Source organism: Tachypleus tridentatus, chromosome 6, assembly GCF_004210375.1.
Source record: "Tachypleus tridentatus isolate NWPU-2018 chromosome 6, ASM421037v1, whole genome shotgun sequence".
Lineage (NCBI taxonomy): Eukaryota > Metazoa > Arthropoda > Merostomata > Xiphosura > Limulidae > Tachypleus > Tachypleus tridentatus.
This window is the reverse complement of record NC_134830.1, coordinates 62851961-62879644: the sequence shown is the minus strand read 5'-3', so window position 1 is coordinate 62879644 and position 27684 is coordinate 62851961. Positions and strand designations below refer to the sequence as shown.

At 33.6% G+C, this 27684-nt stretch overlaps 1 protein-coding gene across 9 annotated transcripts in view; it reads right to left on the bottom strand.

Annotated features, from left to right (window-relative positions):
* The window catches only part of LOC143252676 (potassium voltage-gated channel subfamily KQT member 1-like), a 286359-nt gene that overhangs the window by 31147 nt on the left and 227528 nt on the right, over window positions 1-27684 (bottom strand). For 8 of the 9 annotated variants that reach the window (XM_076505178.1, XM_076505185.1, XM_076505182.1 and 5 more), the window contains 5 exons: window positions 20260-20350; window positions 5494-5620; window positions 3318-3493; window positions 2205-2333; window positions 543-653 (listed from right to left, as the gene is read on the bottom strand). In XM_076505178.1, coding sequence (XP_076361293.1) covers window positions 543-653; window positions 2205-2333; window positions 3318-3493; window positions 5494-5620; window positions 20260-20350 — 634 coding nt within the window. The remainder of the gene's footprint in view (window positions 1-542; window positions 654-2204; window positions 2334-3317; window positions 3494-5493; window positions 5621-20259; window positions 20351-27684) is intronic. The other variant, XM_076505181.1, reaches the window with a different exon arrangement.

Genomic DNA, 27684 nt, shown 5'->3' with positions numbered 1-27684 from the left:
AAAATTCACAATATATTCTGTTATTGATAGCAACTAAACTAGTAAACATCAGCTGGATAAGAACATATTTTCGACTCACAGTCTTTTCTATATTTAATAATGATTTCATTAGCACATATTAACAAGATCATAGTGTATTTCCTACTGAGTTTTTTACGTTTTTTTGACAGTCACTCAATCACTACTAATCACTTTACCAGATAAAAAGCAAATAGTTCTAGCTCAAACGTAGACTCATATTTTTGTTTTCTAAATTTATACTGGAAATATGGCTAGTTATCCAACTGTAGAATTTCCTCAACAAAATATGGATACACGATTCAATGTAACATATACAGCATTCACAGAGCTTCAAGTTACTAACTCAGTTAAATATGTAATCTTTAAACTTAATATCACATACATCGCTGCTTTCACGGTAGAAACCATTCGCTGGAGTGGCGGAAGTAAATCTGCCATTAAAACTACAATACCACCAAAACTGGGAAACTGTTAATCATATGAACTTTAACTAACTATCACATGAACCACATCATACTTACGGCAGGAAGAGCAAAGAACGATATTCCCAATAAAGCACAAAAGGCTGCTATTAGTTTTCCGGGCCAAGTAGTAGGGACCATATCACCATATCCTACAGTGCACAACGTAACCTGAAACACAGATATTTTATATTCAACATTTAAGTTTTACACATAGGAAATATTAATCTTGAGAAGTTAGTTGAAATAACACTCATTTTTCATACTAATTAAGTTAAGTGTAGTATCACGTTTGATGTCATTACATGCACGTATACACACATATATATGAATATTGTATGCTAAGTCGATTACGGTTGATAAAAATTACTGTGTGGCGAAGCTAATAGAAAGCCTAAAGCTTATTATGTAGAGGGCGCCTGAAACCATTTTGGAGGCGAAAATACTTGGACAAAGCAATCACAAAATTTCTGTGTAATATCAGTGGTATTTGTAAAAGGAAAAGATACATTTTTTAAGTTCAACTCTCGCATAAGCTTGACAGTACTTTACGCGCAAGTTTGAGTTGTATTCAATAGTAACTTTAACACTTTCAGTCGCAAATAATTATAAACCAGTTGTTACAAAATTAATAGTCCTATTTTAAGTTAAAATAAAGATCGAAAACATTCTTAGCACAAAGTGTACCATTATATCCAGTGCAACTATTCCTTAATAAACTAAGTTAAAGAAGAAGAACACGAAAATTTCGAGTAAGCACACATGATTTTAACCAACAACGAAGAGAGAAGTGTGTTTTGTAACCTTCGTCAGCTTTAAGAACATTAAAAATTAAGCACACACGATTTAAACAAATAGCGAAGTGAGAAGTGTGTTTTGCAAACTGTCAGCTTGAAGAACACTGCGAGTATGAACACACAATGTTAACTAATAACGAAGTGAAAAGTGTGTTTTGTAACCTTCATCAACTACAAGAACATTGAAGAGTAAGCACACACGATGTTAACCAATATCGAAGATAAATAACAAATGTTTCTTGCAGTATTCGCCACCTTCATTTCTTCAGTTTCATAAGCTTTTGTAAATAGATATTTTTAGAAGTTAAGGCTAAAATGTTCGTACGTTGTTGCATAAGTAACATAAGATAATGTGAAATTAAGATCATTGAAGCTCTGTAGTACCGGTTGATTATAAAGTTATTACATAAGTGTAACATATATTTGAAAAGAAAGGAGTTTGTCATTGAACTAATTCTGGTCCAGCAGGTGTCATAAAATACGAATTTATAAAGCATATTAAAGACACTTCATTACGAAATATATGTACGTGTGTGTTTTGTTTCTTTTCTTAACACACCTCAGTAATTAGAAAACTTAGAGCTTAACATGTTTTTAACGTTATACAACATTAAGGTCTAACCTTCTTTCACTTTAAAGCAAACAAGAAAAACAAGTGTATGAAATTGGCTGAGACAGACTGAATGTATTCTAATTATTCAAGATCTTCTTTAAATTTAGTTTCGTAATCGGTAATCAGGTAGTTCGGAACAAATCGCTGATTATATTTGGAAAAAAAAGTGTTCCACATTTATTGTTTGCAAATAATCCTAGAAATAAATTAAAAAAAAACACACTAGTGTTTTACTCTTTCGAATATTTATTTTAAAATAATCTAATTTTTTAGTAACTTAAATCAAAAGACTAGAAATTCACAAGAACTTACAACTCCCCACCAGAGAGCGTCAGCGAAACTATGAAAGTTCGTGCGTTTTTGATCCTTTTCAGCGAGATAAACTAAAAATGACGAAAATATCAAACCAAGGAAGCCAATGTACAGAGTGGTGATGAGTTCCTTTAACAGAAATAAGAGAAGTATCATATATGCATTGTTTGTTTTTGAATTTCGCACAAAGCTACACGAGGGCTATCTGCGCAAACCGTCCTTAATTTAGTAGTGTGAGACTAGAGAGAAGGCAGCTAGTCATCACCACCCACCGCCAACTCTTGGGCTACTCTTTTACTAACGAATAGTGGGATTGAACATAACATTATAACGCCTCCATGGCTGAAAAGGCAAGCATGTATGGTGTGACGCAGACTCGAACCCCCGACCCTCGAATTACGAGTCCAGCGCCTTAAACACCTGGCCATGCCAGGCCATATATATACAGGATTAGTGAAAAACATTGCCTGAAGAAAAAATTATCACAACAAATATTTAACATTATTCATTGAGAAGAAATTATTAAAATTTTAGAAATTATAAGTTTTTTAAGACATATTTCCCCCAGTGGCACAGCGGCATGTCTGCAGACTTACAATGCTAGAAACTAGGTTTCGATACCCATCGTGGGCAGAGAACAGATAGCCCATCGAGTGCTTAATTTCAAACAAACAAATTGAAGATATTATTCATATTTGTACCAAACATGTTACTACTCTAACAACGTTTTTGTTTGTTTGTAAAAAAAACGTAATAATCGTTAAAACAAACACTATAACATGTTTGTCTCGCACCCAATTTTTAAGAAAACGTTTTTGATTTCCTTAAATAACCAAAGGAATTGTACGATCAATTATACACGCTACAAATGATATATAACATGTTATTTGTTGAAAAAAGAAAACTAACCGGTAATTATTTCTCAGATTAACGTAACAACATTGAACATATTTACAAATCTGATATAATTAGATTTATTCCCACCCTATTTATCTGTAAGACTATATAAATTTTACTAACTTTGTTAAGTTTTACATTGTAAGATAATTTTACGTTTCATGATTCTTTTATTTCACTAAACAAACATATTACTGGCGTCGCATCGAGACTCACCTGGCGGTGTGCATATACAACGGAACCTAGGAGCTTCCAGGTTCCGCCCCTTCTGTCCATACGCACCATCCTCAGGATCTGGAAGAAACGGAGCCCTCGCAAAGCAGAAGTAGCAAACACCTGCCCACTGCTCCCCACAGCTAGTACCACAAAGGATGCAATGATGACAATTACATCTGGTTAGGAAGGAAAAAAGTTGAACGATGAAACTCCAGAAATATATAAGTCTAGAAGCTTATCGCTATCAGTATGATAGATTACTAAGACAGTTTAACATGTCTGGCCGTATTACTTGATTGTGTAGATCAGTTGACGTCTGTAGACCAAACGAGATTAAACTACCTTCTACAACATATAAGTTAAAACTCACATTAAATATAAATAACTTGACTTAAATAGAATTATGTTTTATTTTTACTTTATTTAGTTTTTGCTCCAAAAAAAAGAGTTATCTGTTATTCCCGAGGTTCACAAAATAACTACATGTCATTAGTGTACATGCTCTATCCAATTCAAATCTTAAAAAAAAATTCGATTCAACCTTTTACTTTAATTTGTCATCTTTTTCATGCCATCAACTAAACTGGCTATCTTCTGATTTTTTTAAAATCTAATTTCCTGACATGCACTAAACTAGAACTATCTTGAATAATCATTGCTGACAAAATATTCCTTCCTGCCTTCTTTACGGAGTAATGGATAAATTACACATGTCTTCTTCATAAAATATCTGAAACAGTTTATTGTTATTTTACATTTACAACAACTTCCATCTCTCTCTACACACTGCTGCTAAGGAACAACCGCACAGAGAAATGCACCCGGAGTTTGGCAGAAAGATTAATAAAGAAAAAAAACGAGGTAAAACTGGCAAATAAGAGCAGCGTTTTAAAACCATTAATTACAACTATTAATTAATTTATAAAGCCACAACGTTATTCTGATGCGTATTGAGTGGGCAGACACTAAATGTAAATGAAAGCGAGTGAAATTCCTTTCTCGGTTAGATATATATATATACTATATAATCACTCAATGATATTTTTCAGTTATCTCTGCAGCTTATGTTTGCTAATGAAATACTGTCTGCAGTGTTCATGGATGCAGTTGCTAAGCCACATACATAAATGTAATAATAACAAACCAAACATACAGATAAATCTCAAACTTTAAGTTGCTTCTTTGTTCAATAAAAATATACTGTGACTTATCTTAATGAAGAACATTGAGATACTGTGCTTACGTTACTCACGCTTCTATAATATAGTCGAACCTCGGTACATCAGACATGATATCTCTAATACATGCTGATGTCAAATTCGGAATTTAGTCCAGACATCTAGTTCTCGGCATTTATTGTATAAAATACTATATATTTATTAATGGATAAAACTTAAGTTTAAAGACCCGGATAAACCAGTTTAATCTTCTAGTATTTCGAAAGTTCCCAAAGTCTCTGACACTTCGCCACACTGATGTTCACCTGAGTGTTTGAAAACTGAGAGAAGTACAATGATGTATCTAGTTTTGAAATGATTAATAAATACGAAAACGCAAACTTTTCACGATAATTTAGCATGAGTATAATAACTTTCTTGTAAAGAACACATTTCAATTGATATATTACTCTTTAATATAGTTTCCTTGCTTTCGTGGTGATGAGAAACCAACTTGAAGTAAAAATGTATTCTCAAGATGGCTGGTATGAGTACTAACATTTTAATTAAAGTAAAGTACAAAACAACGTTTCGACCCTCTTAGAGTTTGCAAACTCTTCTCTTTGTTAACCTGAAGATGACCTAAGACCGTTTGTTTTGAATTTCGCGCAAAGCTACACGAGAGCTATCTGCGTTAGCCATTCCTAATTTTGCAGTGTAAGACTAGAGGGAAGGCAACCCATTATTACCACCCACCGCCAACTCTTGGACTACTCTTTTACCAACGAATAGTGGGATTGACCGTATTATGTGTTAATACCCATACCAGCTGTCTTGATAATACAAATTCCTGTTTTGTTTCATAATAATAATACCAAACATTTTTCAAATACTTTGGTTTGGCATATTTACAGGGTCTTCGAAATCTCCAAAGAGCCACTATAATTTTTTTCTTACACTGCTTAATTGTTACTCGATTCGTAATCGATAACAATAATATAACTTTTACACTTACTTACCTATGACACAGAATGGACTTCGAAGAAAACGAAGGCGACCCAGCCAGCCTTGATAGCGAGATCTGCAACCAGCGGACCATAATCGGAGAAAGAACTCGAAGGTGAACCAAACAATCATCACAATTTCCTGTGAAAATTAATAGTGTGGACTGTTTTAAATAAATCAGTAACCTAAACACTATATTTGCACCTGGGTTTTAATTATTTACACGCTTAAGCGAAATTTAACGACGCAATTGTTTTAGATAAATCCGTAGCCTAAACACTATATTGCCATCTACATTTTAATTATTTGCACGTTTATAAAAAGCTCTAGTCATTTTATAAATAACACTTTGATTTAATAGGTTTAAAAAGGAAGTAGCGAAGGAACTAAACGTAAATATTTTGACAGTTTACAAATGGATTGCCTTGCTTTTGTTCACCAGTCCCGCGAGTGAAATAATTCCAATATCAACACAGTATACATGAATAAAAACTATTACAATTATAAAAACAAATATCGGAACTGGCATATTTTAATTGTAAATCGCATTTTCTTTTTCTGAGCCGTTAGCCTAAACTCAAATGATCAATTAGCCATACAAGTTTCGTTCCTCGAGTATTACGTAAACAGTTCTTCTGAGCTTTCAATGTAATATATCTTTTTCATGATTTTTTACGTGATGCTCTTTGAATGATGTTTTACAAGCAAAGACACCAGCGTTTGAAATGTGATGCAAGATCATCCTAAATATTCACCAAGAACATGAAAAATCGAGTCGTAAAGACAATATGGTTGTTATACGTGATTGAACAATATTTCGCAGGCGAAGAAATGATATATTGAATTTTTATGTGTAAATCAGACATATCTTCATCGTCCACCCCCTCTTCTGGAGTCAAAATAAGATAATAACTATGAATATGAAGAACTGGATTTGTAAAAATGATGCACAAAAGTCATATCCCATGACGTCAAGCGTTCCACAGTCGTCAAGGGCACAAATAGATTTCGTTTGCTAGTTGCGCGACAATGTTCCGCGAAGAAAAATATGAAACTGTACAAAAATTAAAAATTTTATTACCTATTAGGTTCTTAAAACTCACGAATTACCGGGAAGTTTTATGCATGAACTAGATAAACAAGTTTTATTGTTAAGAATTGAGTATTCTTTATACAAAAGTACTACAAGGTGATATTGCACGTGTTCAATTATTTAGATACGTTATCATGTTTTTTTTCCTTCCCTCTTAGTTTCACTTATATATATAATACCACTTTAACTTTCAAAGTTAAAATGACGTGTGTTCTTCTATGATAAAACATCACGTATAGCGTTTATATACTTTGAAGAAAACAACAACTAAATACTTCTGTGGTTCTTATCTATGATTAAGTACAAAGCTACGCAAAGGGTTCTCTGTGTTCTGGTTTGGTTGGAATTTCGCGCAAAGCTACACGTGGGCTATCTGCTCTAGCCGTTCCTAATTTAGCAGTGTAAGACTAGAGGAAAGGCAGCTAGTAATCATCACCCACCGCCAACTCTTGGGCTACTCTTTTACCAACGAAAAGAGGGATTAACCGTCATGTTATAACGTCCCCACGACTGAAAGGGCGAGCATGTTTCGTGTGACAGGGATTTGAACCCGCGACCCTCGGATTATGAGTCGAGTGCCTTAACCGCCTGGCCATACTGGGCCGATCTGTATTCTGCCCACAAGGTATATCAAAACCCGGTTTCTCGCAGTATGAGTCTGAGGGCATGCTGCTGTTCTAGTGAGAGAGGCAACTTCTGTGGTATTAGGTTCATGCTTTTAATAATTGCATCTAAGTGGCTAAGACAGGGATTTCAGAATGTAGATATCCTAAATGTGAGAAAAAAAACTTTTAAATATACCCATACAAAATCTGTTTATATCTGGTTGATTAATTTAGGGGGCATATCGCATATTTCTTAAATTACTTAAGAAACGTCCATAAACAATGTTTAATATATTGTAATTACTTTGATAAAATGAAACGACAGTGTACATTCTTATAACTGCCTAGATGGGTAAAAGTACGATATGAATGCGTCTAATAATTTTCCGACTACTGTTTATCTATTAATTATAAGTAAAATTCCCTTCAAAAACAATTGAGCACAATTCTTAAAACCCTTATTCGTGACTATTTTATTAGATGTTTCATTCGTTAATGCAGAAAAACAACCTTAACATTTGCATGTTTCTGCACCTAAAAAAATTAAAACTGAGAAATAGAATAGAAAATGTATCTTATAAATATAAAAAATGCACAACTTCCATATATGAATCAAATGACATAAAATAATTCTACTTTGGACTTCCAGTGAGTCAGCAGTAAATTCACGGGCTTGCAAAGCTAACGTTTTGGGATCAATTTCCCATGGTGAACGCAGCGCGGGTAACCAACCTCTTGTGTTACGTTTCCCTAGAACAAACAAACATTCTATTTTGAATTTTCTAAATTGAATATTTTATTGAAGAATACATATACCAATGTGAAAATTCATTTTTAAAATGCATAATACATATTTTGTATAAAATATAAAAGTATTCAGGTATATCAAAAAGGCTGTTTAGAGATAGATACAAATTATTTAGAAAAACATTAAATAACTTCAGAAAATTACTTGGATTATTGGGTTTTCCGGGACACGGACAAAATCTGACAAGGCAAAGTCTCACCGGAAAATGTCTCACCAAAATATTTTTTCATACTGTCTACCTTTTCTACATTTTTTATCCATTTTGATCACTTTTTTGAAGACATCTCCAAAATTTGTGTGTTTGCAACTTTAGGTTTATTTCATATTGAGAACTTAATTATGTCAGGAAAATTACTTCAAAAGAGTGTTTGTTTCGAAGTGAGAATCTTATTAGATCGGAAATATGGTTATTATAGCTTGTATTTTTCAATATGAGAAATTACACATTGTTGCATAAAATTGGTTTTCAGATTTGTTTTCAGTTCTCGCAAAGCTACACGAGCACTATCTGCGCTAGTCGTCCCTAATTTAGCAGTGTAAGACTAGAGGGAAGGCAGCTAGTCATCACCACCCACCGCCAACTCTTGAGCTACTCTTTTACCAAAGAATAGTGGGATTGACCGTCACATTATAATGCCCCCACGGTTGAAAGGGCGAGCATGTTTGGTGCGACGGGGATTCGAACCCGCGACTCTCAACTTGCGAGTCGAGCGCCCTCACCACCTGGCCATGCCGGGCCATCTTCTTAGAAAAAATGCTTAGAGTTATACGTTAAAATAATTCTTTTAGTATGAGAAAAAATACAAGAGAGTTGCTTTACTTTTAGAAAGGCAAGGATATATTTTTCTTTATTTCGAGTATAAAGTGGAAGAAAAAAAATAGCTCGATGGATTTAAAAGTACTTAGCTACTCTAAAATGCACATACACATCTTACTATTGTTTTGTTGGTTTTCATCTGAGAGTGTGACGTGCCCAGTTTTCAAGACTTATTAGCGTTACAATATGTACTCCACCGGAACAGTTGATACAAGAGAACACAGAAAGTATAAACACAACAAACATTAATAAGGTTGATCGAGAATGTAAGAGGAAATTGAAATACCCAGTAAGTGCATTACAGAGAACATTGAAAATAACCCTCAGAGTTTCTTTGTTTTGTAGGCACTTTTATTTTACCTGTAACAAACATGCAAACCTTTATATATATATATATAAATGAGAAGTTTTCATAAATATGGTACGTCAGTGTCAAGCTCATATAAAGTCCACGATCCATATGTATTGTAATATATCTTGATTATCAATTGTTATTGAAATGAAAAACATTTCGGTATCTTAACAGATGAGGATTTATTTTTAAGTTTCATGATTCTGAAAACTGCCAGAAAATTGATTTGCTTAAGTAAAAGCTTTAACTAGAAAGATATAAACCACGTAAAAATGAAGCACAGAACTAGATACGCTCTTAAAGGATTTTTAATAATTAATAATCAGACAATATTTTTAAACATTTTAAATTTACTCCAGTATAAAATTTGAAATCATTGGGGAAACTGGAGCTAGCTGACATTTTGTTTTGAAATATTAAAATAATAATTTATCTGCGAACTTCAAGAAAAGCAATTTCTATACCGATATAAACTAGACACATTCCACCATTATACAGCAAAAACAAATCACATATCTCTTTGCTAAGTTTCTCACAGAAGAACTTAATAAAAGAATGTCAATGTGTGTCAACTAACCTCGAGTGAGGGACAAGTTGACACACATTCCGGGATAAACTGACACGAAAGAAATTAAATCAAAAACAAGTTATTTGTAAGAATGAATTTTCTGCACATTCAGTTAAATTAAATAACAAAATACCTAATTGTTTGTCAACTTAATACCTAGGTTGAAATTCAAGGTTTAGGAAAGAAAATCACAGGGATATGGAATGAAGAATTTTCACGAATTCTAAGAATACTTTTACACTTGTTTCAGCATTTAAACATCAATCAAAATGCATTTAAATATTTCTGTATTATATCTGGCCCAGCATGGTCAGGTGGGTTAAAGAGTTCGACTCGTAATATGAGGGTCGCAGGTTCAAATCTTCATCGCACCAAACTTTCTCGCTCTTTCAGCCGTGAGGACGTTATAATGTTATAGTCAATCCCACTATTCATGGGTTAAAGAGTAGCCCAAGATTTGGCTGTGGGTGGTGATGACTAGCCGCCTTCTCTCTGGTTTTACACTGCTGAATTAGAAACGGCTAGCGCAGATAGCCCGCGTGTAGCTTTGCGCGAAATTCAAAAACAAATAAAAGTATTATGTCTTTATTTCTCGCAAAAATACTTGAAGACTATATGGAAGGCAGCTAGTCAACACCACTCACTATCTACACTTAGGATAACATTTTACCAAAGAACAAGAGGATTTAGGGTCATATTATAACGCCCCCACGACTGAAAGGGCGAACATATTCGGTGATTAGATTCAAACCTGTGACCCACACATGAAAATTCCTTATTCTGGGGATGGTTGATACGCGTGTCTATCATCCCCAAGTTTAAACTTGCCCTAAATCGCTAACTTACAAGAAATTACTTGTCGGTACCATTCTAGTCAAGTTACAAAAAGGACAATTATATAACAGAAATAATACAATTTCAAATATTATACATCTTAATAAAGTACTTAATATTAACCGCGACCTGCAAAACATTTGCGGTAGTTTTTATGCCCTTGGCTTGAATTTTCCTTGTTCTGTTATTTACACGCACGCAATTTAAGCAACGGTTTCTTGTAACCATTATATATTAGATCGATAAATCTTGGAGTATTTGGAAACGAACTTTACGTGGTCACAAAAATAAACTCACATAGACGCAACTTTATTTAATAAAACTACGTATAAAAGTAAAATTATTTATAATAGTGTAACGAGTGTGAAACAGTTATGAGTGCTCAATATATGACAAGGTTTTAAGAACTGAAACAAAGAAAGTTACAAAAATAAAGAATATAACCCGTAGTAAAGGTAAAGGTAGTTAAAATATGTTTATAGAAGTCTATAAAACGAAGCCAAGCTGAATTATTGGAAAGTAAAGTAACTGTAAAGTTCTAAAAAAGGCAAACTTAGCTGAATGTACCGAAACGTTTGAATACGTGTTCACAAAATGATTGGCGTTTGGTTTTGAACAAACTACAACGCGTGTTTTAGACCTAAATAAGTACAGAAAGCCTACAGGTATAGTATTTAATGTAACGTTATTTTTTAGGAAATTACGCCCGTGTTAAGTGTTGTTTGTTTAAAATACCTTGCGAATAAAAACACCAAAGCTGAAAATGAGGATCAATGCCAGTCGTCGCGTGATGACAACGAGATTATGTCATCCCGTGTCATACTTGTATCGAAAAGTTTGACTAAGCAAACATCAGGTAAAGTGATTCTGCATTTATACGTCAATTTCGATCTGGACTCCTCGGACAAAGGTCTTTCTAATGATATGAGATTTGTAGTGTTTTGTCGAGAAATTTGCGAGAGAAGTTCAGAACAGACAAACACAAGGGTAATATTTATATATATAACTTAAAAATCAACAAATCTGGAATAGAAAATATACTTTTTACTCCTGCATAGAACAGAGGCTTCTGATCATGATGAAACTACGATAGCAATTGACGCATGCTTGAATATGTTGGTGGTCATAATAACACAGCTGCTAACTTCAGGATATGAAAGTTAATTACATTGTGTAAATTTGCTTTTGTGGCCAACCAGCCCGCTTTTCCCATGTCATAAAATGTATAGAGGAACCTAAATCACGAAAGCAGTGCTGAAAATTACCAAGTAATTCAGAAAACGCAGGACGTGTTTTTCCAAAACTGTTCGAATCGCCGTAACACCAAACATGCTCGCCTTTTCAGGCGTGGGGGCGTTATAATGTAACGGTAAATCTCACTATTCGTTGGTAAAAGAGTTAACGGTGGATGATAATGACTAGCTAGTTTCACTCTAATCTTACTTACAAGGCTAGCTCAGATAGCACTCGTGCAGCTTTGCGCGAAATTCAAAAGCAAACAAACAAAAACTTTTACACCACATTATGTTTAAGTGAATATATTGCAAGTATCTTCTGTTCTGGAGAGTGGTTACTGCTTCTCACTAATGTATTTCTAATGAGCACTTTTAAATCGAGACACATAGTTTACTAACTTCAGTCCTAGATAGTTCAAAACATATCTGTTTTACCCTATTTATTTCAGACCTATAACACACCCAATGGTTTAAGTGTTCTATTATTTTTATCTGTAATTCTGATTCGGGTAACTAAAAAAATCGCCAAATCTTCTGATAAACGTTGATAAACGCTCATAAATAAAAAAGAATATGTGTATAATTAATACCTGCTGCAAGTCTGATAGTATTATTTACAGTATATTTGTTTCATTTTATTAATTTCACAACAAAAGCATGGTTCCACACGAGGTGCTTTTAACAGATGTTAACGCACGTTCATACAAATCGTTAATATGCCTCAGATGTGTATACCAAAAACTTTCAGGTATTTTACTGCTTTTATGTTTTTTTCAGGTAATACTATAATGGAACTCTCATTTATATGGTACTGAAAAAACTATTTTATTACGCGATGTGTAGCCCTCATCTTCGCAAAAATTTTATCCTGTGTGCATGTAGATTTACAATAGGAGTCACGATTTTCCAGTTTCACTTCCGTTTCCTATCACGGAGAACATTATTTTTCTCCATTTTCAGGATGCAGATATGACGTCATTAATACGTCACACGCGGATCTACTGCACTGGCGCCACGAGTAATCGGCTAGTAATATATAATCTTTTTTAGTATAGTTACTCTGTCTTAGATGTGTATTCTGAATTCTATCGCACGGTTGATGGCACACATATTTCACCGCGTCTTTTTTTTTTTTTTTCAGACACTAATACGCAGTTCTTGGAATTGTTATGGTAAAGCTATTCCATATTGAGTACCTATCTTATATTTCAACGTTCAAACATTTGTTGACATATGTCGTTATTCATGTAAGCATCTAGCTCTTCCCAGAAACCAACCTAAAGGTGCTATGCAAAGAAACCAACAAATCTTCTGTTATTACAGAAGACCGAGTTTGTTATCGTAAAACGACTTTGAATATGTAAGTCACGTGACAATCACAACCAATGTGAAACGCCATGTATTAGAACTAAGTTTTGATATTGTTTGTTGTTAAAGTCGACAGTGTGGTATCACCGAAGATTAATCGCTTTTGGGTGCAAAATATTCCAACATTCAGACCATAAAGATGTGTCCAGATTGGGGATTTAAAATTCCCAAGAGAGGAATATCCAAGAGAGGAAAACAAAGGAATATATCTGTTATCATGAGGCGTTAGAACCACCCAGAACAACATCTGCAAGAAATTTATTATAACATCTGAGAATCCGTGAATATTAAAGGCAGCGGCAAAAGCTATCCATGTGTCCTAAGCATAAGAACGAACACACTATCTTTGTCTGCAAATGCATTTGTTTGTTTTTAATGTCGCGCAGAACTACACGAGGGCTATCGCAGTTTAACAGTGTAAAACTAGAGGTGAAGCATTATCACCCATCGCCAACTCTTTGCCTATTTTTTTTACCTTCAAATATATTTGGACTTGTTGTCACATTATAACGCCCCTACGGCTGAAAGGGCGAGCATGTTTCTAACCCGCGACCCTCAAATTTCGAATCGAGCATCTTAACCACCTGGCCGTGCCGAGCCATTTTGGAGTAAGAAATTAAAAAGAATAAAATAAATCAACATGATTTAGAATATAATATCTAAAAGTTAAAGGGAAGATCTTAAACATGGATTTTTTTAAATTGTCAATTGAATGTTACTATGATGAAATAGCAGTGGTTAAATTAAGACTTTGAAAGGTGTGGAACTTTCTTTTATGATTCACATTGACATTCTATAGTAACTGAGATAAAAAACCACGTTGGGTCGAAAAGAGATAAAATTAAAGAAAAACAATAAATTTGAATTAACCAGTATGGTAGGAGGTTTAGAAGATTATATAAAATCAAGAAAATTGGTGAAACAAAAAATTAAGACATCAAGAATAAAGCATGAGAAACGGCTGAAAATGTGAAGAATAACAGTAAGAATGTCTTTATATAAATTTAGGGTAAACGAAATGTTAGGATGGGGAAATACTTATGACGAATGATAAAAGAAGGCTCATATCTGATGAGTATGAGATGGCTGGGTTATTAAATTAACTTTTTCCTTTTCCTTCGATTTTGACAAACAAAGATTTAAGAAGTATTCCAAATCTTGAAGAGTTGATAGATGGAAACAAGCTTTAATAACTGCATTAATTCTGAAATGGTTAAGAAAAACTTGGTAAGTTTAAAAATACAATAAAGCTTTCAACCAGATAATATTTCCCCAAGAATTTCGAAGGAAGTTAAAGATTGGATGTGAGAGTTATTTGCTACTAGTTCTTAAATAGTTGGTGGGTGTCACAGGATTTAAAGTTGCGCAATGCAAGTCTTCTTTTCAAGAAATGCGATAAAAATTGTTTCAGTAATTATAGACTTCTTAGTTTCGTATCACTTGTAGGAAATGTTTTGGAAAGTCTGATAAAAGATGCTTTGTAAAGTCATTTAACAAATGTTACGTATTATAATTTATTTCGGGCAAGTCTCCAATTTATTATGTAACCATTAAATAGTATTACTATTTCAAATAACCCGTAATTTGAATTTGGATCTAGAAATTAATAAAATGTTAATATGTAACAAAGATATGACATTTGCCGACAAAATTGATATATACAATTTCCTTTTTCAGTACAAATATAAAAACAATATAATTTATAATAAGGGTTATTACTAATAGTTATTACAAATTATGGTTCACACAAGAATTTTTTTACAAACTTACAAACAATAGTGAGTCTTATATCCAGTCTAGAACTGAATATTCTGTAGACAGTCTCGGTCCACGAAAAGCAAATTAATTCTGACTTCATATTGTCACACACCTCGCTTAAGTTAGCCAGCTTGATTGGCCTCATGTTTTTACAAACTGGCTTTTCCCGGCGATGATATTTAATGTCGTCGTAGAAATTCTAACATCCCAAGCAATTCATTAATGTTGAACGGTTTGCACTGTTCGAAATCTATAAACGTTCCTGGTCAAATTCTGTAGTTTCCAGATTAATACGCGTTAATCACAATTATAGGTTTCTAGGCCTATGACACACTGATTGAAGCTGACCAACAAAAATAATCTTTTGTCTCTTGGCGTATCAGTTTTTGTGTATCAATCACGCGAAACTCTAGAACATTCACCAATGTTCGAATGCAACAATATTGTAAATCACTAGTATTACATACACACCTAGTACATTGTTAATTCTCAAACACAAGAACGTTCTACAAATTTCGAGAACAGGCGGGACTTGCTCAATACATAGTCAAGAATATTGGTCGCATGCAAAAAAGAAAGCTATAAGGAAATAAACTTAGACACTACAATAAATACACAACAGATAATCTGTTACACAAAGCTTAGAATTTTATTGAATAGACAACATGATATCACTAAGGAAAAATATTGCATTACAAGTCCTTTTGACATTCTTTGACAAAAGTTACCGCTTATGTAGATGAGACTAAGGGTGTAGAACTGATGCATCTAGACTTTCAGAACGCATTTGACAAGGTGCCACATGAAACGCCTATAAAACATTATCTATATAGAGACAGGTGCAGGAGATAAGTTAGCAAATCTGATAGAGAGGGGCTGGATGAAAGAAAGCAGAGCGTTGTTACAACTAGAACTCAGTCAAACTGGATTAATGTCCAAAGTAGGTACCTCAGGGCTCAGTCTAAGGACCTTTGCTGTTTTTGATTTACATCAACGACGTAGATAAAAGAATTGTCAATAAATTAGTCACATTTGCAGATGATATTAAGGAATTGGGTGTTGCAAATTGTGAAAGGATGCTTCTGATTTACAAAAGGATTTAGATAATTTAGTAAGTAGGGCAAGTAAATGGCAAATATGGTTTAATTATAATAAATGCAACATAATGCACGTGGGTTATAGTAATTTGAATTGGAATAACCTTAGCAGTGTCATAAAAAGACACATATATTGGTGTGATAGTTGATCAATCTCTAAATTTCTATAGCCTTTCAGATATTGTGCTGTTGCTAATTGTAGGCAAAATAGTAGTTCAGGTTGTATTTATTGGAATATTGAATACAAATCTAAAAAGATTATAACTTCATTGTATAGGCCACTGGTTAGATCACATTTGGAGGATTTTGTGCAGTCTTGGGCTCCTTTACTTAGGAATGATAGTTGGAAAGAGTTCAGAGAAGTGCTACTGAAACGTTGCCTAGGATTTTGAGAAAAAACATGTTTAATGGATTTGATTGATATGTTTAAGATTGTAAAAGGAATTGATAATGTTCATACATAATCTAAACAGTGATAACAGTAGGACTAGAGGACACAAGTATAAATCTTGGCAGGATAGGAGTCATCTTCAGTTAAAACAGTTTTATTTTTCAAACAGGGTGGTTGGCCTTAGAATAGGTTGCCTTTGGATGCTATGTAGGCAGTAAATTTAGGTGAATTTAAGTGGAAACTCGATAAGTATACGGATGATAATGGTTGATTATAAGATTTAAAAATATTATTTATTAATAGTTTTAGTTTTGTTTAGAAAATGGAACAGCTGAGATGAACCAATAGGTTTCATGTTGTCTGACGTTATGTTAAGATTCGGAACGCTAATGGTTTGAATAATCAAGAGGTGGAACGCCGTTCCGGTCCCTTTATAATTGACCAGGTGGTTATGTATTCGACTCGTAATTTGAGGGTCGCGAGTTCAAATCCCCGCCACACCAAACATGCTCGCCCTTCCAGCCGTGGAGGCGTTATAATGTGACGGTAAATCCCACTATTCTTTGGTAAAAGAGTAGCCCAAGAATTGGTGGTAGGTGGTGATGATTAGCTGCCTCTAGTCTTACACTGCCAAATTAGAGACGGGTAGCGCAGACAGCCCTCGAGTAGCTTTGCGCAAAGTTCAAAATAAAACAAACCATTTATAACGAATGTAAAAGTGATAAAAAATATACTACGGTTTTGGTTATAGTTTTGCTTTTCATAGTTTCATTGTAAGTGTAATTCTTGTTTACCTTTATTATATGTAGAATTGACATTGTCACTTAAAAGTGTTGGTTGTTGTGTCAACTACATTATTGTTTGGTTTATTGTGTTTACTCCAACTTTTATTTGACTCTCTAGGAGATGAAAGAAAATTACTTTTATTTTGAAAGTGTGAGGTTTTAATTTTGATTGTGTACAAGTAAGATGTTAGCTTGTACTATATTATTAGATGGGCTAGCTACGAGAATAGAGATATACAATGTTTTCATAGTTCGAATTGGAGGATATATTTAACTGTGGTCCAGCCTCTTTTATCAAGAAGATCTGGAGATATCTTATTCTATATTGTAGCAGGAGAATTGAGCAAGCACTTGTTTATCCGTTTATTTATTTGCAATTTCACGATTAATCTATTCCAAGTTTTCTATCTTACAACTTCTTCAGGAGAGAAAAACACAATCAAAATCTTTAAGCTTATTCAATTTACTGTGGACACTAAAATTATATGTCGTACTTTAGCATAAATGAGAAAAAGTCCATAGTTTAAATACAGAAATGTGTTGTTTTAAGCATTGAAATCAAGAAATGAAAACAACCGTTTTTATAAGTGTGAATAATTTTCAACATTCTTTTATGTAATTGTAATCATACCAAGTAGTAGTCATTTGTGTATTTCTGTGACACACATACACGTCTCATTTAGTTTCAGGTTGTTTTCTTAATACTTGTGTAGTTCTATAAAGTATCACCCTATTTTCAGCTTAAAAACGAATGGAGTAAAAATTCCATAGTGACGTAGTTAAAAACAAACAACAAATTCCTAATCATACGATCAACTGACGAATCGTATTAATGTATATATATAATAGCCAAATCTCTACCTGTCACGCTCTGTATCTCCGGAAAAGTTAATCATACAAAAATATATATAAATAAAACGCTTTTTTTTTCGAAATTGCGTTGCAGGAAAATTATTAATTTTTGCTATTCCTGAAATTTCATATCGATATCAGCCCTTCGTTCTTCACATGTGATGAACGGTCAATGTTAGAAAAAATAAATATAAAGTACAAAAATGTTTTTTTTTTTGTGAGGGAATTTTATGAAAAAAATATAAACAAACAGGGTTTCCACTGTCGACTGATTGAAATATTTCTAAGATAGAACCATGAATGAAAAAAAAACATAAAGAGAGGATCGTGTGTCAGATATATAATTACTGATAATTATACATTATGTATATGTATTATTTTTAATGTTCGTATTGTATACGTGCATGACTTTATTGTACCATGTCAAATAAATTGACTTAAACTGAATTGAATATCTTCCATTTGAAACTTTTTATAGATGACAAATGTAAAAAAGCGCTCACTTTAGTAGAGATTTTTTCTTGTACTCAGTTAAACGACAAGGAACGTTGGCATTTAGCGGGGAAAGCCCACATGGATACTTAACAAACTTGAACGTTCTACAAATGTATTGTAGTCAGTCTCCTTTGTTCACAAACAAATACGATGTAATCTTTGATTATCGAAATAATATAAAATGATTAAAAATGACAGAAAACGCCCTATTAGGCATCGTGTTGTATACACATTCCGATTCAAAAGACTAAACTGACTACATATTTATTCATCGTTGGTTTAAGAGAAATTACTGTTGAATTGTTTAAATAGGTAGCTGCTCGAGACAGCCTACTTTACACTTAAATAAAAGAGCAAAATTATTCTGGTTATAACCCAACCAACAAGTGGATAGATTATTTTAGGTAATGCATATATTTAATAAAAATATATTTTTTACTTAGAACAATAACAGATCATGGCAACCAAAAAATGAGTATCTTTAACTGTAAAACAGTCAAATTACTCGAGTTTTAAATTGAGAGGACTGAAGTCACTTTGAAAGAACGATTTGTATATCATAATGTAGATTCGTAGTTAAGGCAGAACAAGTAACGTGTTTCGCACCTATATACATATATTTTGTTTAAGGTCAATTCCTGACAGATTAATTATTTTTGGGTGTGTGGTTCGGGTTGCGGAATTTTTAACAGGAAAAATATTCATATAGAGTTTCTTCTTTATCCTTTTGTTTTGTATCTCTAAAAGCTAACAAGGTATAGAATGTGATAAGTTCTTAACGAAAGTTTACAAAAACCATATGTGATATTCTTACGTTTCTCTCGGATTTTGCACATCTAATGGAAATACTTTATAAAAGTCATCTTCTATTTTAATATTCAGAATAACTACACCCTATATCAATCGGAAGCAATGGCTCCATGGTAAAGTGAAGACTGTGGTTATGAAAGAGAATCTCAGACCCAAAAAAGTATTAGCAGTAGAGCTAAGAAAATATGCCAAGACGAGTAACATGATAATCAAAGAAATATTTAAAGCTAACAAAGACACACAAGAGAAACGTGTATACGTTTTCAGTCACATCAAGAAATCAACAGCTTAAACAAAGAACTGGAATCACAACGTTTCCATCCTACTTATCAAGTCTCACTGATGTACTTTTAACAGACTCGTGCGCCTTAATATTTGCTTAACTGTTTCCTTGGAAGCTGAAATAGAGGATTTATTTGTTTCGAATATTGACACGAAACTAGATAAGGCCTATCCATGTCAGCCTTTCATAATTTTGAACTGATAAGCTAAAGTGAAACTAACTAGTTAGTATCACCTACAACTAACACTTACGTTATTCTAATCGAACAGAAGTGACTGTCACTCTTATAATGCATCCGTTTCCAAAGTGCAAAGTGATAATGGGATGTGAACCATGAACCCTAAACTTCACGGTCCTCCTCAGTTACCACTCGGTCACTGAGAGCCTCAGTGAAGCAGCTATAAAGAAACGTTTCAAAATGCGTGGTCTATGACTGACATGGCAGTTCCTTCACTAAAGTTTGATACAATGGATGTTGAGTTGTTGAACAATAGCACATGGGTATCAGTCTGATTTCAGTTGATAACATGGGAAATATTCCTAGGGCAGAATACCGTTCTTACTAAGTGCAATCGATCTTCATTAATAGAAAAGTCTAATGTTTTCATAAACGTATAAAAAACACTTACCATTCGTAGCAAAATTGCACCTGCAACCTCTTCATAACCATTTATTGTTGAGAAAACACTAAGTACCAAGCACAAGAACACCATTAAAAACCTGTCAAAGAAAGGTAAAAACGTGTAAAGAAAATTTCAACATCGACACACAGATTATAAATATTTCAGCGCAACTGAGTTTATATTTTCTGTTTAAGCTACATAATATTAAAATATTCTACAACATAAAAAAACTGGTTTATGTAATTCACAAAATTATCACATAGGACTTTGTAAATGTCTAGCATTGCATTCTCCATTTACCACTGAATTTATCAGTTAGGCCTGATGAATGAAAGCCTAATTTCCGAATGCACAGTGATTAATGAATTTGTTTTCCGATAAGTTTTTTTATTCTGATAATACATGCTTTGAAATTTCTTGACTGTTTTATCTGATATGTTTGTGCAATTGAGTTTAAGTTTGTCATAAAAAATAATAGAAACCTAGAGAGGCGTGTATCATTCGTATGACAAGAATTGTTGTGTTATAACATTACAATAATACTTTGTAATAGTTATTAAATATTTAGATTTCAATTCAGCTTGATGCACATAAAAACATAATATTATTTGCCCATAAGTTATTTGATTTGTTTTCGTTTAGACATACATACGCATATTAACTGCAGATGTCATGGAAGTTTTACAATGTACTTTGTAGATTTCAAGAAAAATATTTTTTTCTCAAAATGAATGTTTCGAAGCTTTGGAAAAGACAACTCTCAATTCAGAGAGTTTTGTTATGAGTATGTTTTCATTACATATTCTTGTAATGTCATTTGTCTATTGATACGTTATTTCTGATGAATGTAATATCTGATGAAAATAATACAATATTCAATCCATATAACGATAACAAATTAATTTATTTAGTCCTTTAAAGTTTTTACAATCTGAAATACTGTGTAGCTGGTAAGCCACGTTAGCAATAGTTTCCTAACGTAAAAAATCCAATTACAAGTACAAAATGATTCAACATGCACGACAGCTAACAAATTAAAATATTCAACAATCCTACCTCTCACACAAATGACCTGAAAAGTTACTATACCAGCCATGATCAGTGAGTAGTGTATAGAATCCCAACAATCCCACCTCTTACTGAAATGACCTGACAGGTCATTATAATAGCCACGGTAAGTGAGTATTATATAGAATCCCAACAATCCTACTTCTACGAGGTTATTATACTAGCCACGGTAAGATTATATAGAATCCCAACAGTGCCAACTCTGACAGGTTGTTACATTAGTCACGGTAAGTGATAGAATCCCAGTTCGATTTATAACAAGAATACTTTCAGGCATTCCATTTTTGATAATATTTTATTTTTTACACTGGTGTAATGTTTTTTTTTATTTAGTACTTACATTTGGTACTTTCAGCTTCAATGGTGCCTTAGGTGCACATGTGCGAAACGGCCATGTCACAGGCCTCTATAGTTCACGTGTCATTGCCACTAATTTTGCACTACTTATTAGAAGGAAGACAGTTAGTAAAAAAACAACAACAAAAAACACCCAGTTTTTATAGAAATAACGGAATCGATCGCACTCTTGATACGTACTCAGTGTGGATAGGTCGGTGCGTGTTGTTTGTTTGTTTGTTTGTTTTTGAATTTCGTGCAAAGCCACATAAGGACTATCTGCGCTAGCCATTCTTAATTTATAAGTGTAAGGCTAGAGGGAAGGAAATTAGTCTTCACCACCCACTTACACCTTTTGGGCTACTCTTTTACCAACAAATAGTGGGATTGACCGTCATATTTATAACGTCTCTACAACTGAAGGGGCGAGCACGTTTGGTGTGACGGGGATTCGAATCTGCGTCCCTCAAATTACGAGTCTAGCGCCAAATCCACCTGGCCAAGCCGAGCTCGTTGTGCTTTCAGCGATTTCGTTATGACGCGAACCTTGGACCTTCTGACGCGCTAACGACTAAACCATGTCAGACCTTTTAATTAATTTTTTTTGATTGGATAATTTATATGGATTATTTTGTTGATGTCTTGAAGAAATAAGTGATTGAAATATGGTTTCAACGCCAATTAAACTTCAACATGCTGAGAACAATTCGCAAAGGACACTTTTGTTTGATGGCAAATGTTTTTATACAAAAGTTGAAAAGCAACGAGGCTGAAACTTGCCTTATTAAGAAATTCCTAATATGATTGTCCTTCACACATATAAACGCAGAAATATTAAAATACTCGCAATAGCGCATAAGACATGGGAAATCCTCACAATGGGCTATCTGTGCTCTGCTCACGACGTGAATTGAAACCCCGTTTCTGACGTTGAAAGTCCGCTGACTTGCCGCTGTGCCGCTAGGGAGCGATATTATATTGAACTAAATTTAAGATATATATATCAACTTGTACTATTAAATATTTACAACGATAGTAATGTTTCATCATTTTACGTGTTTAATCATTAAAACCATTACATTCACTTAAAAGTGAAACGTCAACTTCAGCAAGCTCTGTTCTAATTTAGTAAGAACATTGGAGGGATATGTAACATCCCTAATCATTCCTTTTCTTTTAACCCATAGAAACCACCCTTTAACCCGAATCTTTCACAACGTTAATTTGTGAAAGCTGTTTGAAAATAATTTGTTCTGTGAAGACGAGCAGTGTCACAGCTGCATGGCTGTGGACTTACTAAGATAGAAATTGGATTTCGATACTCGTGGTGAGCAGATCGCAGATCATTCGTTGTGTAGCTTCGTGCTTAACTCCAAACAAACAAACAAACAAACACACATCGCGTTTATATAATGTAAATGAAATAGACAATAAATTACGAGTTAGTAGACCACGTGATCAACTAACTAATGGTTTTGTCTGTTTCCATTTGATTTACAAGTTTTTCAAATTAAAATGAGGTATATAGTTTGAGTCTGATAATGAGTCTAAAACTATGACGTTTTCTTTAAAAAATCAAATAAAAATTGAAGAGCGCATTAAACAGTGCTTTAAATATATATATGTATATACACACTTTTATAGCTCTAACTTAACACATAAAATAATGCTTTAGATACATCGAGAAATACGTTACGTAAACTAAATGATAAGTGTATTAAACAAGTGGTTTAGCTGCTTGCAGGAGACCTCGTATATTACGCTACATAAACACTGAAGAACAGCCTGTCTAAATAGGCTAATTAGACAGGATGTGTTTGATATATTCCAGTATAGTAGTCTGTTACTAGCCCTTTGTCTTGGCTTTCAGCAGGAAAATGAGGCTGCCATTACCTCTTCCCACCTTGAGGTTAACCAGAGCTTCCCTCACTTTCCTGTTAATTAAACAATACCAAAGCTGTTACCCAATACTCTATAAATACAATGTTGGAATGTGCTGGACAGAAAAGGCTATAAAAGGAATAGCCACACTATAGAATTATATTGGAAATGATATTTTAGTTTTGAAGACAGTATATACACTGTATTGCTGTTGCATGATAAAGCCCAATAATCTGTTCCTCAGTTGAAAAACAAGAAGAAAAAGTGGATGGTTTTTATTTTTCCAATTCTTTTTGACAGTTAAGAATGGAAGTAACTGAACAGTTTTTTTTTTTTTTTCATATTTACAAATGTGTTTCCGTTCCTGTGGGGAACACAAAACATTTGCGGACAGTGTAAACTTTCTTAACAATCATATTAATATTACGATACAAAATTACGTTTATAATTCCACTTATAATCTCTAAAAATGATTTATCTTTCCGAGACAAGTTTAATTCTCGAGGTCTATAAGATTGGCTACACATTCTAATTTGTTTTTGCTGGAGTGATGTGTCCTGTAGTTCTAAAAACTATAATATTCTCTGAGGTGAATTCTATCTTCGCCAAATTTCTAGAGGCCCGGCCAGGTGTTTAAGGCACTCGACTCATACTCTGATGGTCGCGGGTTCGAATCCATGTCACACCAAACATGCTCGCTCTTTAAGCCGTGAGGGCGTTATAAAATGTAACGGTCAATCCCAGTATTCGTTGGTAAAAGAGTAGCCCAGGAGTTGGCGGTGCGTGGTGACGACTAGTTGCCTTCCCTTTAGTCTTACACTGCTAAATTAGGAATGGCTAGCGCAGATAGCCTTCGTGTAACATGGCGCGAAATTCCAAAAGCAAACAAACAAAAAAGAACAAACTTTCTGATAGCTTAAGAACAGTAGGAGTGGCTGATGCTACATAAAAGGTTGAATTTGGAGTTAGTGATTCACGTAAGTTAGGGTTATTAATTCGCATCACTGTCAGCGATCAAAAACTTATATAATTCAACAAGTGCACAGTTGAAGGTTGATACCGTCCCCACATAACTACGCTAAAATGGATTAGTATTCATTATTTCCCTTTCGATATCGTGAATAACATACTAGTGGAGCGAGGGAAGAAAAAAATATTGAAATACCGACCACTGAGTCAGCCAATATATAAAGTGAAAACTGAAATCACGAGCAAGACTGGAATCTGATTATTGGGCAAACGCTCGAGCAGCTAATCTACCGTGATTCAAATTCTGCAGGTTTCTCTTTCTCAATTCATTTTTCTCGTGACAGTGGAGCTTGGCATGGCTATTGGAGTATGCTGACCAGCTTTTTAAAACAACAAAAACAAAAAACACACTTTCTACTATTTCTATTTATGCTGAATAACTCTCTCTCGGTGGTGGAGTCGCTGAATGAGTTAATATTTATTTTCTTTTGGTTCATATATTTTTTTAACATCCAGGACAGCAGTACAGGCTTCATTAAACTATATGCTTACTGAATAGAATATTACGAACAACAGCAGAAAAGGTTTTCATCGCATTCTACCGTGAGCAATACTTTCGTTACATTTAATCTATAGTAAACATATCCCGTATTTGTTTGTTTTTTTCCAGCACTAAAAAGCATTTATATTTTAGTTACGTAAAATAACCATTTTCCATACTTTGGCTGAATGTTATTTTCTTTGATTCCTTATTTTCTGAACTTGGGTAAAAGATCACAGCCCTAATACAAAATAAATATTATTTTGCCTCATTTGTATTTTTGATTCTCCACAGCGAAAAATCAGAAATGAATCTTGTTCAGAGGTGGGCCTAACTTCCCGTGTTTCATAGTTAACACGTCTTTGATAATTTCTGCAGATTTCAGAGATGATGTTTATTTAATATTAAGGAAAGTTTTCCCTAATGATTGTTTTAAGGAACTAAGTTATTTGGGAGTTAAAAAAATAAATTATATGAGTATGAAGCATATAGGTAAGTAGTTTCCATTCCATATAGAGAAAAACTTGTTTACATTCTATTTGTGTTTATTTGTGCAGGCCTGGCATGACCAGGTGGTTAAGGCACTCTACTCGTAATTCGAGGGTCGCGGTTCGAATCCCTGTCACACCAAACATTCTCGCCCTTTCAGCCATGAGGGATGTTATAATTGAGGGTCAGTCTCACTATTTTTTGGTAAAAGAATAGCCTAAAAGTTAGCGGTGGATAGTGATGACTAGCCGCTTTCCCTCTAGGCTTACACTGCTAAATTATCGACGGCTAGCGCAGATAGCCCTCGTGTAGCTTTGCGTGAAATTCAAACGAATTATTCGTGCGATTTTATATGACACTGTACATATGTTACAGTTATGGTTGTCTGAGTGGTTAAGAAAGTGCCTTATTAGGAGCCGATAGTAAATTAACACTGTAACTCAGTTGGTAAAACTCTCGCTTAAAGTACGAATAGTTTTGGAGTTGATAATGAACTAATGATCTACACCAAGCTGTCCCAGTCATTACATTTTAGAATGTGAGAAATGTGTTTAAAAATAATAATTTAGGGGCTCTTGCTTTAAAATTCATTCAGACAAACAAAAAACACGATTAAGATAACTTGTTTCACTTTTTCATCACAACTTTATGAGAATTGTACTTCATAATATGTATATAACTAAGAAGAAATTATAACAAATGTAAACTTATAATACCTTTCCTAAATATATCTTGGAACATTGTGTGTTTAAACTATACTGTCGCAAAACGTAAAGGATTTCTTTGTTTAAATCCAAAGTTACACTATGAGTAATCTGGGTTCTGCCCACCCCGAGTAACGAAACAAGGTTTCTAGCGTTGTAAGTCCGTAAGCATATCGCTGTGCCCCTGGGGGAGAAATGTAAAAGAATGTAGTTATATAAAGAAGGTTGGTCATTGGTTGACAAAAGGGTTGAATATAAGTCGTAAAACGTAGTCGATTAAATACCAACTGTACAAGTTTAATAAAAATTGTAATAAAGAAAGTTTTAACGTATTGAAATAATGTTAAAACTATTGTACAAGTACAATAAAAGCATCTTAAAATATTAAAAGGATGAGTAGGGATCAATACATACGCAACCTAGTTAGCTATAGTAATTGCAAAACTATAAAGCTTATCTAACAACGAAAATTAGAATGAGTAATTTGAAATATGAAAGAAACTAAAGAACGACCAAAAATTAGCATAAGTGGACATGAATATTTTTGAGAACATGTTTACAACTAGAGAAAGTAACATTATTAGAAATCAACATATATTGCCATGTTGGGTATAGAATTCAGAAGTAATTATAACACACCTCTCTCTACCTGCAACAAGTTATGGTAATGTTTACCCTACGTTTAATGCATTGAAATAAAGTCAAAACTATTGTATAAGTACAATAAAAATATATTAAAATATAGGGATAAACATATACGTAATCTAGTTAGCTATAATAATATAAAATTTTTAATGCTAGAAAAAGTACTAAAATAAAAAAGTTAGCACCCAAAAACTGAACTGCTTAATATTTTTAAAAAATTATATCTACTTTGGCAAATTGCTGTAATTATGTTAATCTGATCCAAAGAAGTTTTTGTTGTTTAGAGTCTCTTGTTTCGATATTTTTGTAGCGTTAAAAGTTCCCATATCACTATAATTAGCTAGGTATCGTATATATCGACACCTAATTGTTTTCATGAACTTTAATTTTTTTTATTATACTTGTATATTTCCTTTTTATTAGTTATATCTTTGTGCGCGAGCAAGACCAAGAGTGGAGCGCGCGTTCACCTGGCTTGATTTTATTACACACAAGGATCTCTACCAACCTACCCTTAAATTATATGCTCAAATTAGTGAATTGTCAGTTTTATATATTTATATGTACACTAGTATATACACATATTTATACGTACACTAGTACCCATTTCGGTAAAAGTAATAAGTCATTTGGGCCCCAAACAGAAGACTTCTGTGAAGAAATAATAGCAATAAGATTCGTCATTTCTTCTTTACGCTTGTCTGAAAAAGTCACTTAATTCCTTACTTAGACAAAAGTTCGATAAAAGAGTGAAATTTTGATTCACTTCGCAAACACGTATATAGCGATTCAGGCTGC